A 16,229-nucleotide genomic window follows, 5' to 3' on the forward strand; every position below is an offset into this window, starting at 1 on the left:
TCTCTGGAGTTTTAATTAAGTTATGAAACAAAAGCCATTTCTATTGTTTTCCAAGAGTTTAGTTAAGTTTAATGAACTAAAACAAGGCAGATAACAACCATAACGTTGGACTGCAGCAGTGCATTGTGGACGCTGTAGTCTTTAGATCTAGTGACAGGACTAAAGTCTAAGCTAAAGTGGACTAATAGGTTTTTCCCTCCTCGGCCTCTCGTTGAATCCTCGTCCTCAGACGACCTCTCTGTACTCGTACATTGAGTTTATGAGTTTATCATCTGCAGCAGCAGACTCAGAATCAGCTGCTCTGATCCGAGTGTCGGAGAAACGCTGACGTCAGCAGTGAACTCAGTGTGAGAGTCAAACAGTGTTAAAGGGTTCAAATGTGCATGAACGTCTCAGAGTCATAGATTTCAAAGCAGAAGTTATTTCATTAAATTGGAATTATGTGATTTGAGGTGAGGATTCTTACGTGTGTGTTGATCTTTGCAACTGGTGATTCAGTTTGAATAACTTGTTGAAAGAAAGTTTCAGTCACTTGACATTTCTCAAGTTTTCATCCAGTTTTTCATCCCTGACATTTTAGAAGTTTATGTCCGGAAGGATCCTGGTGGTGCAGCTTCCTCTTTGTGTACAGTAACCATGGTAACAGCAGGTGTTTGTGTCACAAACTGACTCAGTTAATCCAGTTAACGTTTCCAAACCCGACTGTCTGAGCAGAACCAGGCTCTATAATCTGGACTGAAGAGAAACAGGAGCTGAAGAGAACCTGATCCACTCTGAAGAGCTGAGGTCACAGCTGTGGATCTGGGATCTGAGGCAGGAAGTCTGGCTCCGGCCAAACAGAAAACCAGAATTTGTTCCGTTTGCTGAGCCGACTTTCTGCTGACGTCACGAGCAGCGGTTCTTATTGTCCAACTTTGAAACGCTCTGTCAGTCCAGATGTTGCTTCATACAGATGTTAGTCCCCGTGACCAGAAGAGATTTACACACGTTACATCACTGGTGTGAGACTATTCTCCCCTTTGTGTGAATCTAAATTAAAAGACAAACGTAAAAGTAAATAAACCACATTAGAAAGTACACATCACACTAGTACTTGTATAAAAACATTTGTATCCACAGACTCTGGATGTTTTCATATTTCACCTTCAGGAAAAAAACATCTGGACCCCGGCACCATCGTGTGTACTTATATCTGTGAGGACCATTGTGATCTTAGACCCTAAAGAGCTGGAGAATGAATTATTCCTATCAGTGTCCTCAATAAGATTCAAGTACAAACATATCTTCCTCTTAAATAGTCCCAGAGGTCAGAGCCCTGATATCTGACCACTTCCTGCGCTCGTCACTGTTGGGTTTTACATACGAGCACAAACGACTGCTGAGTCAACATCCACGAGCTCAAGCTGCACGTTGACTTTCTCTTCACTTGACTTTCCGACACACGACTGACGTGGTGGCGTTCACCTTGAGGTGTTTCTAAAACGGACGGTGCTTGGTTGAGCTCTGACAGAAAGGCAACACCGTCAGTGAAGTAGAGGAGACGTGAGCAGGAGAGACGGGAGGAGAAGAAGAGTGGCAACGGAACAAAGAGCAGAGTCGAGCTGAAGATAAAGTTTAACATCAGCCGGTTGAATGAAAGTGACACATCCTCTGACAGCTGAAATATTCCTGAGAAAGTCCACAGGAAATATTATTTATTCAGCCGGTTTAGGATAAGTCTTATTTTCCTTATATGATATTTGTTAAACTTGCATCAGAGACGATGGAAATCGAACAGAAACAGGATTAGAAATTACTCAAGTCCGTTAACGACCTGATTTCCTGAACTATTGCTGCTCTTTTATCTCACGTGTAGAGAAAAGATGGAGTTTCTGCTTTGTTTCCATCAGGTCCTGTGAATGTGTGTCTGCAGTGATGCTAATACATTCATATTTTACATCATGTAAAAGCACATTTTTGCGAGGTTTAGCAGAGGTTGCTTTTCATTTCCGCGGTGATTCCTCCAGAGGATCCGTCTGTTTCCTCTCATGAGCTCATTAACCAGAGACTTTACTTTCGAGCTGGCAGGAGAACGTCCGGAGCTTTCCTCTCAGAAGTGGGCGTGTCTCCCTTTCAGCCCCTCTGGAGAAGGTCCGGAGATTACCCAGAGTTCAGTGCAGGTCTGAAAACAGCTCAACGTCTTTTTAAAACTCCGGTGGACGTACAGTATATTTCCCAAACTCTAATTCCATCAGTACAACAGGAGTCTTCCTCTCGCTCTGAGCTCTTCCCTCCTTCTGATCTATATTTAGCTGCTGTCACTGAAACCCTATATTTCCTGCTCAGGTATTTCCCATTACAGTCCCGACGGTGGCTGATACAGAGCCGATCCCCCCCGCTGTGGGAGGCTGTTAAACTACCACTGTAGTTTAAACACTTATAAAGAGGAAGGGACTATGAATGGTTTATGATTGAGAACAGTATTTCTGTTAGAATAATAAAACCAGTGCAGGACAGTGGGATGTATGATGGAGCAATCGCTGTGTAAATACACCTAATGTTAAATTCTAAAAATGTTTCCCATTACCCCAGCTGGGCTGTTAGACAGTTTCCTTTCAGGTCCACTTCTCAAGGTGGTTCTGTATCCAGCTGTAACTGTTGCCTTCACAACAAATGGTTCTTATCACATCGGAGCAAAGACAGATCACAGACGAGTCTAATTCAATTGATGAGCTCCCTGGAATCTGTGTGTCCTCACAGGACTCGTCTCAGCTGCTCTTATGTAACCGAGTCAGCATTAGAGTTTGTTTGTTTGTTGTTGTTGTTTTGTTTTTTCCTGTGGGACAAAACGAAAAGAGCGAAATAGAAGAGAGGTGGAAGTGGAGCAGGACGAGTGACAGGAAGTAGAATATGAAGCAGGGATGACAGGTGACAGAGAAGAGAAAGACGACAGGAGTATAAAGATGAAGTGAGCGAGGAGAGAGAGCGAGTGTGTTGGAACGAGGCAGACGAGAGCATGAGGAGGTGTGTTGTGATGACGGAGAGCAGACTACACACAGACGGGGGGGAGGGCTGGACCTGAGCAGCCGAGGGAGGGAGAGAGAGAGGGAGGGAGGAGGAGGATAAACAGAGTGGCTGTTCCTCCCAGCAGCCAGTGTGCGAGCCGCTGTTCCCTGTGACAGCTGATAGACTTCCCTCCCTCTGACCCGAGCTGCTGAGGGATCTGAGGAGCTTTTCTCAGAGGAAGACAGGGAACCAGAGCTGCTGGAGAAGCTGATCTGTTGTTCATCTGCTCCACGTTGAGGTGGAACACGTGCTCTGACTCAGCTGCTGCTGGAAGCTTCTCTTCTTCTGGTTTCTCCTGCACAGGCAGCATCATGCATATCTTACAGCCGTACTGCATCAACAGGTTGGTGTGTGAGTGTGTGTGCGTGTGTGTGTCTGTCCACATGCATCGTCGGGGGGGTGGTGTGCCATTAGTCCACGCACCACATGCTCCCATCAGCTCAGGAGCGGCTCTGTTTCCACGTCCTCGCCGTTTATCACACAAATTTATTACTGCTCAGAACAGTTGTTCACAAATTGGATTTTCAGAGATTATCCCATTATAGTACTTTCATCTAATAACAGTTCAGGACTTATTTGATAAAACCAATAATCCAGTTATTCACATGATTCTTTGTATTAAGCCAATTTGTTGTTTCTTTTCTCTGCTGAAGTCGTTAAGAGGGAAAGTCCCTGAAAACAGAACATTGTGTTTCTGAAAGGAGGAGGTTCTGCAGCCTGACAATCAGCTGATGCTCTGTTTGTTTACTGTGGGAGGGGGGGGGGGGGGGGGGGGGTTATGAGGCCTTAATGTATGGAAGTGATTCTATAAACAAAGCATCTTCCACCGGATGATGTTTCAGCTCAGAGGACAGAGCTGTTCGCTGATGATATCAACAATGAATATACATGTTCTTTAAAATGTCAGAATCAAACCTACATGACAAAGAATGTAATTGAGGTTTTGATATTTTACTGTTTCTAAACTTTTTTAATAGAAAGTAAACACAAATTCTACCAAAGATAACATAAATACAGTGAAATAAAAGATTTAATTTCATCAACAAATAGAAACTGACGACCTCACTACGGAGAAGTCCTCGTGCACGTTGCTGCTCGTTCACGGTCGATAAACTTTGAACTGAAATATTTGATGAAATCCTCGGAGGTTTCACTTTGAAATATCAGAGACGTTCTGATGCTGAAACTCACAGAAAGTCTCTGAGAGGCTAAAAGTGGACGAACCCAGAGTCCGATCCTCTGACTGGTGCTTGAATGTTTGTCTGTTCACCAGAAAGCAACTCGTTATGCTTCTGTTCCTTAATGAGCTCGCTGCCACTGAGAGAATCTGACAGAGATAATTAGGACTTCCTGTGTGAAGTCAAGGAGCCGGTGCTGCTTTGTGTTCGACTTCACATGGATGTAAGGAAACTGCAGCAGGATGAAATGTTTCCAGCGACTGATGCTGATGCAGATGAAATCAGAGGCTTCATGTTTGAAAGCTTGAAAAACACTGAGAACGTGTCTGACGTGTTTCCAGCTTGTTCTGAGTCGACAGGATGTTCTTCACTGCGCAGTTTCATCGTCTCTCAACCAAAGAATCATTTCATTTGATGTGTTAATGAACGATATATACACCAGCCCCCCCGCCTCCTGTAACATTCATCTGTTCCCTGATGTGATGATGTAGAAAGTCGATAAATCAACGTCGACACAAGAACCGCAAAATATCATTTATTGAAGATTGGGTTTTGTTTTTAGTTGCAGAAATGTCAGAGCAGGTTTGTATCTGTGATCGTAGCTCAACACATTCTGTTCTCCAACCGGAGGAGAAGGTTTCCCACCGTGTGACTGTCTGACCACACCGCAATAAAATTAATAAGTTTGCTGAAGCGTGAAGAGCTGCAAGAACCCAGAGACATGGGAGGATTTCAACTCCCCCCCTTTTTTTTTTGTTGGAAGAGGAAAGTAGATTTGACAGCCAGCGAGACGGAGGGGAGGGGAGGGGGGGTGTTACCTAATACTGCTGTTGGGAGTTTAGAGAGGAGACGAAGAGGAGGCGAGAGGAGAGCAGAGGAAGAGGGTAGGAAATGAGAGGAGAGGGAGAGGAAGAGGAGAGGAGGAAGAGAGAGGAAGAGGGTAGGAGAGGAGGAGGAGAGAGGAAGAGGGTAGGAGAGGAAGAGGAGAGGAAGAGGGAGAGGAGAGCAGAGGAAGAGGAGAGGAGGAGGAGAGAGGAAGAGGGTAGAAGAGGAGAGGAAGAGGAGAGAAGAGGAGAGGAAGAGGGTAGGAAAGGAGAGGAGATGGAAGGAGAGGAAAGGAAGAGGAGAGGAAGAGGGTAGGAAAGGAGAGGAAATGAAGATGAAGAGGAGAGGAAGAGGAGAGAAGAGGAAATGAGAGGAGAGGAGAGGAAGAGGAGAGGAGAGGGAGAGGAGAGGAAACAAAGGGAAGGGCATGGAATGGAAAGGAGAGGATGCAAGGAAAGGAAAGGAGGAAGAAGAAAAGGAGAGGAGACAAGACAGCAAGTGTGAGAGTAGACGAGAGGAAATAGGACACGAGGAAAAAGTAGAAGAGATGAGGGAGGAAGAGGATGAGATGAACGGAAAGGAGGAGGAAGTATTGGAGACGAGAGGAAGTGGGAGATTAGACGAGAGGAAATAGGACACGAGAGGAAAGAGAAGAAGAGGAGAGGAGAGGAAGAAAGGGAACAGAAGAAAGGAGATGAGACGAGAGAGGAAGAAAGAAAGGAATGGAAGAGGAGAGGACAGATGGAGAGATGAGAGAGCGAAAAGGAGAGAAAGGACATGGGGGAGACATTTAATCCAAATCTGCTGCCAGTCCTCAGAGAGTGAGAAAAGAGGAAGGATAGAGAATTAAATGGAGGGATGGAGGTGTGTGTGAGAGACAAGGGATGGAATTATATATAATCTGGAGTGTGTATGTGTGTGTGTACTTGTGAGTTAGTGTGTGTGTGTGTGTGTGTGTGTGTGTGTGTGTGTGTGTGTGTGTGTGTTTGTTTGCTCTTTCACTTAAAAAAAATTAATTTAAATTGGATGTGAAAATTGAATTTCGCCGAAAGTAAAAGCAGAATTCACGATACTGTAATATTCCATATATATTTCTTACTGTACAGATCTTATTTATTTACATTTTCCCTTTAATATGCACAATACTCTGCACTTTAATGCCTTTTTTTGTTCTGGTTAGATGCTAAACTGCATTTCGTTGTATTAATACTTGTACTGTGCAATGACAATAAAGTTGAATCTAATCTAAATGTGAAGAAGAGATCTGCAGTCAGGACGTGTCCCTTCATAACAGATCTACTGTCTCTGAGTCCATTCATGTCTCTATGAGCGTTAAAGCAATTACTCAAATCAGATGACTGCGTCACACTGGTTTATTTTGATAAGGAAGTTTCCTGATTGAGGAGCCTTCACAATAATAGCTGCTTGAGTTCCCTAAATGAGAAGGAAAGGAGCCTAGATGCTTCCTAACTTCTCTCCTTTAGCAGAGGAAACACCGAAGCATCCTTATCGGTAAGAGATGAGAAAATACCGCCACACAATTAATTTTATAATCAAACTAATATAAATATCATCATCAGAACTAAATACAAACATAAATGTATTTCCAATTCCCTAATTTTAGAATACACACAAAAGTCTTCAACTTATATAATGTTTTCTCCAAGTAATATCTCATGTTTTTATATTATTTCAACAGTTTTATTCTTCATTTATTGAAAATCTCTTTTTTTGTTGCTTCCTGTGAGTAATTGATGGTGAAATGTTTCCTCTGTAGAGACTGAAAATCTTCTTATTAGGTTTTATTCTGTTATTCATAATTCAGTTTAGTCGTGAATTGCAGCCCATTAGAAACCTTTAGTAATGAAATGTGCTGAAAGTGGCTTAAACCGGAAGATTTGGACAATTATCAAGCAGAGCTACAGTTTCTAAACTTTAATCCAATCATAAACCCAGTTTATATTTTGAACAATTTCAATGCATCTCCGGGAAATGTGATTTTTTATTTTTTGGCTTATTCCTGTTTGTTGAACTACTCGAGTTGTTAATTTAAAAAATCCCTTTCTTCTTCTCCCTCCCTCCTCTTCTTCCCTTCTCTTCCTCCTCAGGTGGCCAGATGTGCCAAAGAGAAAGAGGAAGAACAGCCAGTGTTCGATGAAGAGCATGTCGGGTAAGGACTCGTCTTCTCTCCCCCCCCTGTGTGTCCGTCTCCTCACAACAATCAAGTGAACTCAGCCGCAGACAGGTTCCTGTTAAGCCAGCCCCCCCCCCCCCCCCCCCCCCCCCGGGCTCCCACTGCCGGCCTGGGACTCATTACTATGATAAGCTCCTCCTCAACATCTCATCTCTCCCTCGGAGCTTTGTAGGAAACAGATTAGTTTCCCCAGGTGACCGAGGCCTCAGAGCTCGTTCAGTGTCGAGAGGATCAAACTTCTACATTTGTTACAAACAGGAAGTTCATCCAGGACATGGAGTTATCATACAATACAAACAAATAGAAAAGAGCTTGATTGTCCACTAAAGTAGATAATTGTTAAATCAATTAACCATTTGACATAATTAACAATTGAGACGGATTCTACATGGTTCATTAAACCATTAAAATAGATCTTTGATAATATAAAATCCAGACGACAATTTTGTGCATCAACACCACAGCTGAGAGGTCAGAGTTTAAAGTGAATACCAGTTTCGAGTATCAAGAACTCTTCCCTTCTCCAGAGAAATACATAAATAAGCAGATGAAAAGTCCTGATATATAATGTATTTCTATAATAAATGTGTATAAATACCTCAAAGTCGTTTATGTTTCATCCTGTATCAGTCTCCTGGGGCCAAATGCTCAGGAGCTTCTTTGAGGATCCTGTGATAACATCCAGCTCCTCTCCTCCTCCTCCTCCTCCTCCTCCTCCTCCTCCTCCTCCTCCTCCTCCTCCTCCTCCTCCTCTTCCTCCTCCTCGTCCTCCTCCTCCTCTCCTGTAGCTCTCAGCGCCTCTGTCCCAGGTTACATCCCCAGCTACCTGGAGAAGGACGAGCCTTGCGTGGTGTGTGGGGACAAGGCGACGGGATACCACTACCGCTGCATCACCTGCGAGGGCTGCAAGGTACAAGAGCATCACAGACCTTTACTCATCTTCATCTATAAGAACATATGAAAAGAGAAAATATAGAATAAGAAAGAGAAAATACACACAGCTCAATATAAATCGAATCAAAAATCTATACACATTCAGAGTGTCAGGATGCAATGGAAAGGTGTGTGACAATTTATTAATGCACGTAAAACAAATATGCAAAGGAGAATTTGAACATGAGTTGAATTATGAATGAAGAAGCCGATTAATTCAACCTAAACTTGATATTTTAAAGTTTATTGCTGCATGTTCTGCACAGGAAGTGTTGAAGATTAGAAGGAGACTGAACCTCTGATGTGATTTAAAGCTCATATAACTGGTCCTGGAGCAGCAGCATGTTAATCTGGCCCTGAAGCCTGGACTCACAGAACAGAACCTGTGAAGTTCCCAGCCCCCCCCTTCAGCATAATGAAGTTCATTGGTTTGTAATGATGAACATTTATTTAATCAGCTATTCTGTCTAAAGCTAAACTACAGTTTAAATAAAGGAGCAGCACGTGTATCTGTTGTCCTCGGCTTCAATGGAAGTTAAAATAATAACTTGAAAGGAGATCGGTTGAAGAAGCTGTAAATCACAATCTGCATCAATGATAGAATGGTTCACGTCTCCTGTCTCCGAACTGGGAACAGCAAGGAATGATGATGATTTGAACATGATTAATAATGAATCAAACTTTTCAATGTCGAAAAAACACAACAGATACAGAACACATCTGTGCATTATTTCCACTTGTGAAGGGGAAATTTCATTGGTCATCGCTTAATCTGGTCCTTGATTGGCCGGGGAATTGTCATTGACTTGTTGCACAAACAGCTGGTGGCTCTGTTGTTATGAATTAAAACACCTGCCAAGAAGAAAGTACATGAAAGTACAGGTGTTATTATACCTGTGTTATATTGTTGAGTGATGGATGGAGATTGACCGATAAGCAGAAAGGAGTTTCTCTGTTTCTGCTCAGTTTACTTTAACATGAATTCAGATTTTTCCTTCTTGCTTCAACAAAGACATCTGAGCTGCTCCATCAGTCTCGTGTCAAATCTATTTCTGAGACCTTCAGTCAGGCCAGCGCTTCATTACTTAACCGCTCTTGTTAAGCAGGATCCTGCCATGCAATCACCAGCCTCCCATGTGATGTGCCCCCCCCACCCCCACCCACTTGTTTTTCAACAAAAAACACAAGAACATTTAATTGGTGGATTTAATTTTGAGGTTATGGTAAATTTAAATTTCACCTCCGTCACTGAATGGGCTCTTCTCTTCCTTCTCTCCCTCCCTTCTCTCTCTCCCTCTCTCCCTCCCTCCTCCTCCCTTCTCTCCCTCCCTCCCTCCCTTCCTCCCTCCTCCTCCCTCTCTCCAGGGTTTCTTCCGCAGAACCATCCAGAAGAACCTCCACCCGGCCTACTCCTGTAAATATGAAGGCTGCTGCATTATTGACAAGATCACCCGCAACCAGTGTCAGCTGTGCCGCTTCAAGAAGTGCATCTCTGTGGGCATGGCCATGGACTGTGAGTGAATCTGCCTTCATGTGTTCTCACCAGGACACTCGTTAGACACAGAGAATCATGAAGCCGGAGTTGCCTGGTCATAAACCCCGCCTCCTCCACGTTAACAGACAGGACAGGAGCCAAACTGAAAAGTACATGTTAAGATGGTTCCTGTCATTTAGGAAGTCTTGGTAGTTGAGCAAAATGTGTCACACCGGGGTTGTACTTTGCGTTTATTAGCTAATATCAATATGCTGATATAATAATATTATGCATGTATCAAGCACAACTTCCCAGAGTCGCTGACACACTAAACCAAAGCTACATGCTACAAAGTCCTGTCACATGACCCCCTAGGCTACCAGTGTAGAACACAACATGGAGAATCCATTACAGGTGTTTCTGACCCTGATGTCTTTGCTTACAGCTGCTGTTACAATCATACAACTGAGGAGAACAGATATTATTTGAGTAATCTGCGACAGTTCCATGTGTCGATTGGGAAACGATGCCTTCCTGTTTCCGGTTGAAAAAAACATTTTCAGACGGAATGAGTTTTTAACTTTATCCATATATTGACATTAACGAAGACGACACATCGCAGCTGCTAACGCGGAACAGAGGTTTTATTTCTATTTCTATGTTAAAAACCTCTCTCAGCACCCGTGACTGTGTTTATAAGATAATAATTTGTTGTAAAATGTGAGCAGCTTCTGTAGCAGATGTTGTGAAGCCGAGTGCTTCGCTGGTAGAAACAAAGCACTGACTGTCAGTGAGCTCCGGGAGGACGGGACACGTGTCTGTGGTCCGTCTGTTCACGGATTCCTGCTCGGCCTCGAGGACTCGACAGAGATGAAGAGCCGAGCACACGCTCACATTCCAACATCATCTCATTACATGTTGGATATTAATTTAGCCGGACATCTGCTCTGGTAGATATAGGAAACTGTTTCTTCTCCTCTGGACGTTTTGATGAAAACACAAATACACAACATCTGGACCTCACTTCCAGCACTTTGAATTATTGTGTTGCTTAAATTTGATTTAGTGAAGCGGTGGCGCTCCTTGGTTTTGCAGTGGAATCCTGATAATGAATAAACAGATAAATTAACAACACACTCAAACCGTTGTGTCTCATGACTTCTGAGGACTTTGACTTGCACTGATTTCCTGGAGACTCTGAATCTGAACCTAAACCAAAACTGACCTTTTTCAAGTCCTGGTCAGTTTTTAAAAATGTACCCAGATCTCCTCGCAGCCATCATGCAGAGACAATGCAGAATACAACGTGCACTAACAACATCTGCAACATAAAGTCGATATCTTTTCGGAGGAGGTGTAGAAGTATTCATCTGGTGTTGAATGTTCAACAGCAGCCTTGTGCACAGCTTCTATAAAGCAGCTCACAGATAAAGCTCTGTTTTATCCTTCTGGCGTTCAGGGTTCATCCGACAGCTTCCTGCAGCCGCCTCTCAGTATTACACTTAATATGTGTTGAAGGTCGTCCGGCTACGGTTCTGAGAATTCTTTAAATCCAGTAACTTTTCTCTCAGATCCGTCTGTTCTTCTCTTTTCACACCGGAGGCGAGAAGTCACATGTTCTGACCACGTTTCTCCCCCCGCACGTTTTGGAAATGTGAGGTTGACGAGATGTGATCGATGTTAAATGTGCGCCGAGCGGAGCGATGACACGGTGGAGCTCTGCAGTTAAAAGCACTCTCTGTATAAGTCACAAAGCATAAAGGATTGATAGTTCCGTCGGTTCAGGTTCGTTACTCGGGCCATTAAGAGTCGTCATTAAATATTAAGATTCATTATGAAGAAAAACGGTTTCTCAGGCAAGTCCTGGCTCCTCCACCTCTGTTAGCAAAACTATTAAGATGTGTCGTTACGAGGGATTTAGAAAGAGATGAGGAGTTTCTAACAGAAAAGGTTACGACCTGAACATACTCATATCAGAACGGCCTTTAAAGTCAGCACTTAAATCTTAAAATCAACTTTGAGATTTACTGGAAGGCAGCGAAGAGAAGCTTGAATCAGAGAAACGTGATCCTTTAACAAGATGCAATTCATTTCGACTCAGTTTTGCTCGGGCAGGTGAAGTGAAAATTACAATAATTCAAATGAGAGGAAACCAAAGCATCAATGACATGAAACTTTCTGATCTGTGAAAGTTTCCTGAGTTTCAACATGAGAAGGAACATGATTAAACACCTGATTTAATAGGTGAGTGTTTCTCTCCCTTCTCCAGTGGTGCTGGACGATTCGAAGCGCGTGGCCAAGCGGCGTCTGATCGAGGAGAATCGAGAGAAGCGGAAGCGGGAGGAGATGGTGCGGACGCTGCAGGTGCGACCGGAGCCCGACACGGCCGAGTGGGAACTGATCAAGCTGGCGACTGACGCCCACATGAACACCAACGCCCAGGGAGCCAGCTGGAAGCAGAAGCGCAAGTTCCTGGTGAGTTTTAAACCCTTTGAGGAGGGAGCATCGTCATGGAGACCGACGCTGGGGGTAGTAATTAACCCAAATGTTTCACGAGGAAGTCAGAAGCCGACATATGTTCAATTCAGGTTTTTGTTTACACAACAAACTCACTCAGACGTTCTCACCTCCAGCTCCTCTGGAGAATGTCAGGAGATTACCCAGAGTTCAGTGCAGGTCTGAAAACTAAACTCCTCCCACTCCTGTGAGAAGAACGGCTTCCATCTCGTCCATGAAAACTTTAAAACACATTCAAAGTAATTCATTATGTCATATTTTCATTCACAGGCGTCTGGATCTTGTTGGATCTGTCGTTCTGATTTAGATTAATTACTTTCAGTCTCCACGCTTTTTTATGTTGCTCGTTATTCCAAAGTCTTCGTCCCACAATAAGCTGAGAGTTGTTTCCACTTCACAAATCAAGCTATCGCATGAAAGAGGGCGAGTTCTTTTCAGTTTCCAGTGAACACAGTTTTGACAGCGCTTCTTTTCATCAGCAACTCGCTCTGTGGCGTCGCACATGCTCACGTGCACGCACACGTGTCAGCGGTTACCTTGAGGCCGAGGTCACGTGACTGTTACCAGGCAACTGTTTTCATGAAGGCAAATAGAAAAAGTCAAATACAGATTTTTTTTGCCGAACAATTGCTGTGGTGAGTCCAAGGTGAACAAATATGAGAACAAGCATCCAAAAACACAAATAAAGACTTTCAGATCAAATTAAAATTAACCTCACTGTCAATAACAGATAAGATCCAAAAGGTTCCTGCAAGACACCAAAGAGTTTTATAACTGCAGCAAGAACCGTTCAACTCTCGTCCAAAGTTGTTTTATACATTTTGTATTTCGTCTTTTATCATATTCAACATTTCTCCTTGTTATTAACAAACTCTCTTTTCGTCAGCTTGTCGCAGCCTCAAGCTGTTTCCCGTCTTTTGTAGCTTTTCAATTCCCTGTTTCATCAAAGCGCGACAGGGATCAGCGGCTCCGAGTGGAAACTCTCAGATAATCAGATAACTTCTTACCTCAGGCCCGTCGCGGCTAAACGCTTTTTCACTTCCACTTCCCGTCTGTGTGTCACGTTCTGATTGAGAAGAACATCGATGTTATCAGATTCAAAACAACAAAAACAAAGACACGCATTCATATTGATGCTCAACTCGTTTGTCAGGTTCTGCGTCACGGCTCATCTAATAATTTAGGAATTCCTCGTGTGTCTACTTTTCTGTCCCAGACGAGTACTTGAGTCTACAAATAGAATATCTAGATATTTCTACACATCTGTTTATACAAATCTCTCACTTCTCTTGAATCCAGTCTCATTGGAACAACCTATGAAATGTACAGACTGTAATGTACCGAGGCGGGTGGGCCACGTCAGTGATCGGTAGTTCAATTCCCGGTGCGCTTGTGTGTTTCCAGTCGGACGACATCGGGCAGGGTCCCATGGTTCCCACGTCCGACGGAGACAAGGTCGACTTGGAAGCTTTCGGCGAGTTCACCAAGATCATGACGCCGGCCATCACACGCGTGGTCGACTTCGCCAAGAAACTGCCGATGTTCTCAGAGGTAGGTCCAGTGTGTGTGTGTCTGTCTGTGTGTCTGTCTGTGTGTGGCGTATCTCCTGAACCCCTCGAATCATCAGCTTCACACTTGTGTTTTTAAAAGATAAAGAAAGTGCAGAGTCGAGTTCTGACCAACGATGTGTTCAATATTAATAAAATGTGAATTAACAGGCGACCCGCTGTGGGGGTGTGGCTTAACAACATGGCGTCCTCGACAGCTTCAGATCATTTTGATGATTTGATTATTAATAAAGTAATTTGTCTTCAAAGTAAAAGCACAGTTCTTGTTTGGTTGCTGCAGTGCTTGATATCAGAGAGTTACAGAGCTTTTATTTTAATAAGTTGCTTTGCTTTATTTGATGATGTAGTAGAACTCTCTCTCTGTCTCCCCCCCCACCCCCCTCTCTGTGGACGATATGATGACTCACCCGTCTCTGGTGACGCTCCCCTCTCACACTAACGATCTCCGAGCGAGTGGAGCTGAAGTCTCCATGTTTATTGTAGAGGTTACGTAAAGTGGAGCTCGGGACTTGTTGTGAATAGAAATTTAGTTTTTCTGTCTCCGCTGTGAAGCGACGTGATTGAAAGAAAAGCTGTGATATCACATTTTATTATACATTGCAAAGGATGATTTTTCCTCCATGTTTCTGTATCTGTGGCATGAAGCTTCCTTCTCAGCACTGAGGACATAGTCGTGTGGACATGTCTGTGGTCTTCAGATTCTTCTTGTGATTTCACGTGTTGTCCCGTCCGTCCCCAGCTGCCTTGTGAAGACCAGATCATCCTGCTGAAGGGCTGCTGCATGGAGATCATGTCGCTGCGCGCCGCAGTGCGCTACGACCCGGAGAGCGAGACGCTGACGCTGAACGGCGAGATGGCGGTGAAGCGTGAGCAGCTGAAGAACGGCGGGTTGGGCGTGGTGTCGGACGCCATCTTTGATTTGGGCAAGAGCTTGGCTCAGTTTAACCTGGACGACACGGAGGTGGCGCTGATGCAGGCCGTGCTGCTCATGAGCTCAGGTGAGCAATAAGTCATGTGATCATCGTCTTACTTCCTGTGTTATGACGTTTTCAGTAGTGGAAGTTTTACTTTCAGTATTTTTTGTTTCTCTCCTCACGTGTTTACAGCTGAATTTTCTTCTCTCTTGAATAAAAGATGCCGTAGAAATCTGAGTAAAATATTCACCAACTTGCAGATGAATAATCCAACGAGTGAAGTCTCTGCTCCTGAACTTCACTTCACTTTTTACCTTTCCACATAATTTGGCCTTGTAGAGCACTTACTGACTTTAAAGCACAGAATCTGCGAGCAGTCGTTTGTGTTTCACCGGCCGTGTTGGAGCTGTAGAATTTAATTCATCCTCCTTTTAAGAGTGAGTGGAAATTGATATTGATAACATTCACATGAACCAGCTTTACAACCTGTGCCAGAAATATTGGATTAACCAATAGACAGTTATTGGGCTTCAGGTGGAATCGCGTCTGTAAAACAAATCTAAGAATACGTTTCAGCCTCAGCCCAAGTCGCTCGCCACTCTGATCAGAACCAAGTGAGTGGCCTGTGGATCAGAAAACACATTTCTTATAGATTACTCCTCTTAAGAATTCCTGTGGATTATCGGTGTTTGAATGGCCACAGATTCAGCCAGGTCCAAAGTCTACTCAGGTCTAATCCGGTCTCGGTTGAACAATAACGTGCAGGACTCTGCAGCTGCTGCAACAAATAAAACACTTAGATCTGTGTTGTACTTGTCGTGTCTTTCAAGCAGCAGTGTCTTGTCGAAGTCGGTGTTTGAAGAGAGGAGACGCAGACCCAGAGTTTAACAGAATTTATTACACAGAAGTTTCACAGGTCAGACGGGCACCATGGTATACCCGGAGACATCACAAGCCAATAGTGAAAGTCTCACTTGCCTCTTGCAAGACAACGAGTTTTATTTGTGGAGGTGGGACCCCATGGGGAGGTGGGACCCCAAAACTAGAGATAACATGACATCACACAACGGGGTCTATTCATTGTACAGGTCAAAAAGTATTCTAAGGGGGAAAGAGCTAACGAATAACATCTGGAATAGTGTTCAAAGAGTCTGAGCATAAGAGTCGAGACGCCTTATGCTTTTAAAATGTCATCATGTTTTATAACCATGTTCAAAAGATCTATTGGCTAAAATATACTATATACTCATCAGGAGACGAGAATAAAAGCGATATGGAACTGTTGCATTGAAATTAACATGACGTTCTCCCTCTGGTGTGTGTGCTGCAGACCGGTCGGGCCTTACCAGCCTGGAGAAGATCGAGCAGTGCCAGGAGGCCTACCTGCTGGCGTTCGAACACTACATCAACTACCGCAAGCACAACATTCCTCACTTCTGGCCCAAGCTGCTGATGAAGGTCACGGACCTGCGGATGATCGGGGCGTGCCACGCCAGCCGCTTCCTCCACATGAAGGTGGAGTGTCCCAGCGAACTCTTCCCCCCGCTCTTCCTGGAGGTCTTCGAGGACCAGGACGTGTGA

At 44.0% G+C, this 16,229-nt stretch overlaps 1 protein-coding gene across 1 annotated transcript in view; it reads left to right on the forward strand.

The window, feature by feature from the left end:
• Window positions 1–16,229, forward strand: part of LOC133023357 (thyroid hormone receptor alpha) — a 60,423-nt gene extending 44,194 nt beyond the window's left edge. Inside the window, exons 5-11 of the mRNA XM_061090380.1 lie at window positions 7,157–7,218; window positions 8,031–8,152; window positions 9,541–9,688; window positions 11,919–12,124; window positions 13,571–13,717; window positions 14,474–14,732; window positions 15,979–16,229. Of these exons, the coding sequence (XP_060946363.1) occupies window positions 7,157–7,218; window positions 8,031–8,152; window positions 9,541–9,688; window positions 11,919–12,124; window positions 13,571–13,717; window positions 14,474–14,732; window positions 15,979–16,229 (1,195 nt within the window). The remainder of the gene's footprint in view (window positions 1–7,156; window positions 7,219–8,030; window positions 8,153–9,540; window positions 9,689–11,918; window positions 12,125–13,570; window positions 13,718–14,473; window positions 14,733–15,978) is intronic.

This window comes from Limanda limanda, chromosome 17, assembly GCF_963576545.1.
Source record: "Limanda limanda chromosome 17, fLimLim1.1, whole genome shotgun sequence".
NCBI classification, from domain to species: Eukaryota; Metazoa; Chordata; class Actinopteri; order Pleuronectiformes; family Pleuronectidae; genus Limanda; species Limanda limanda.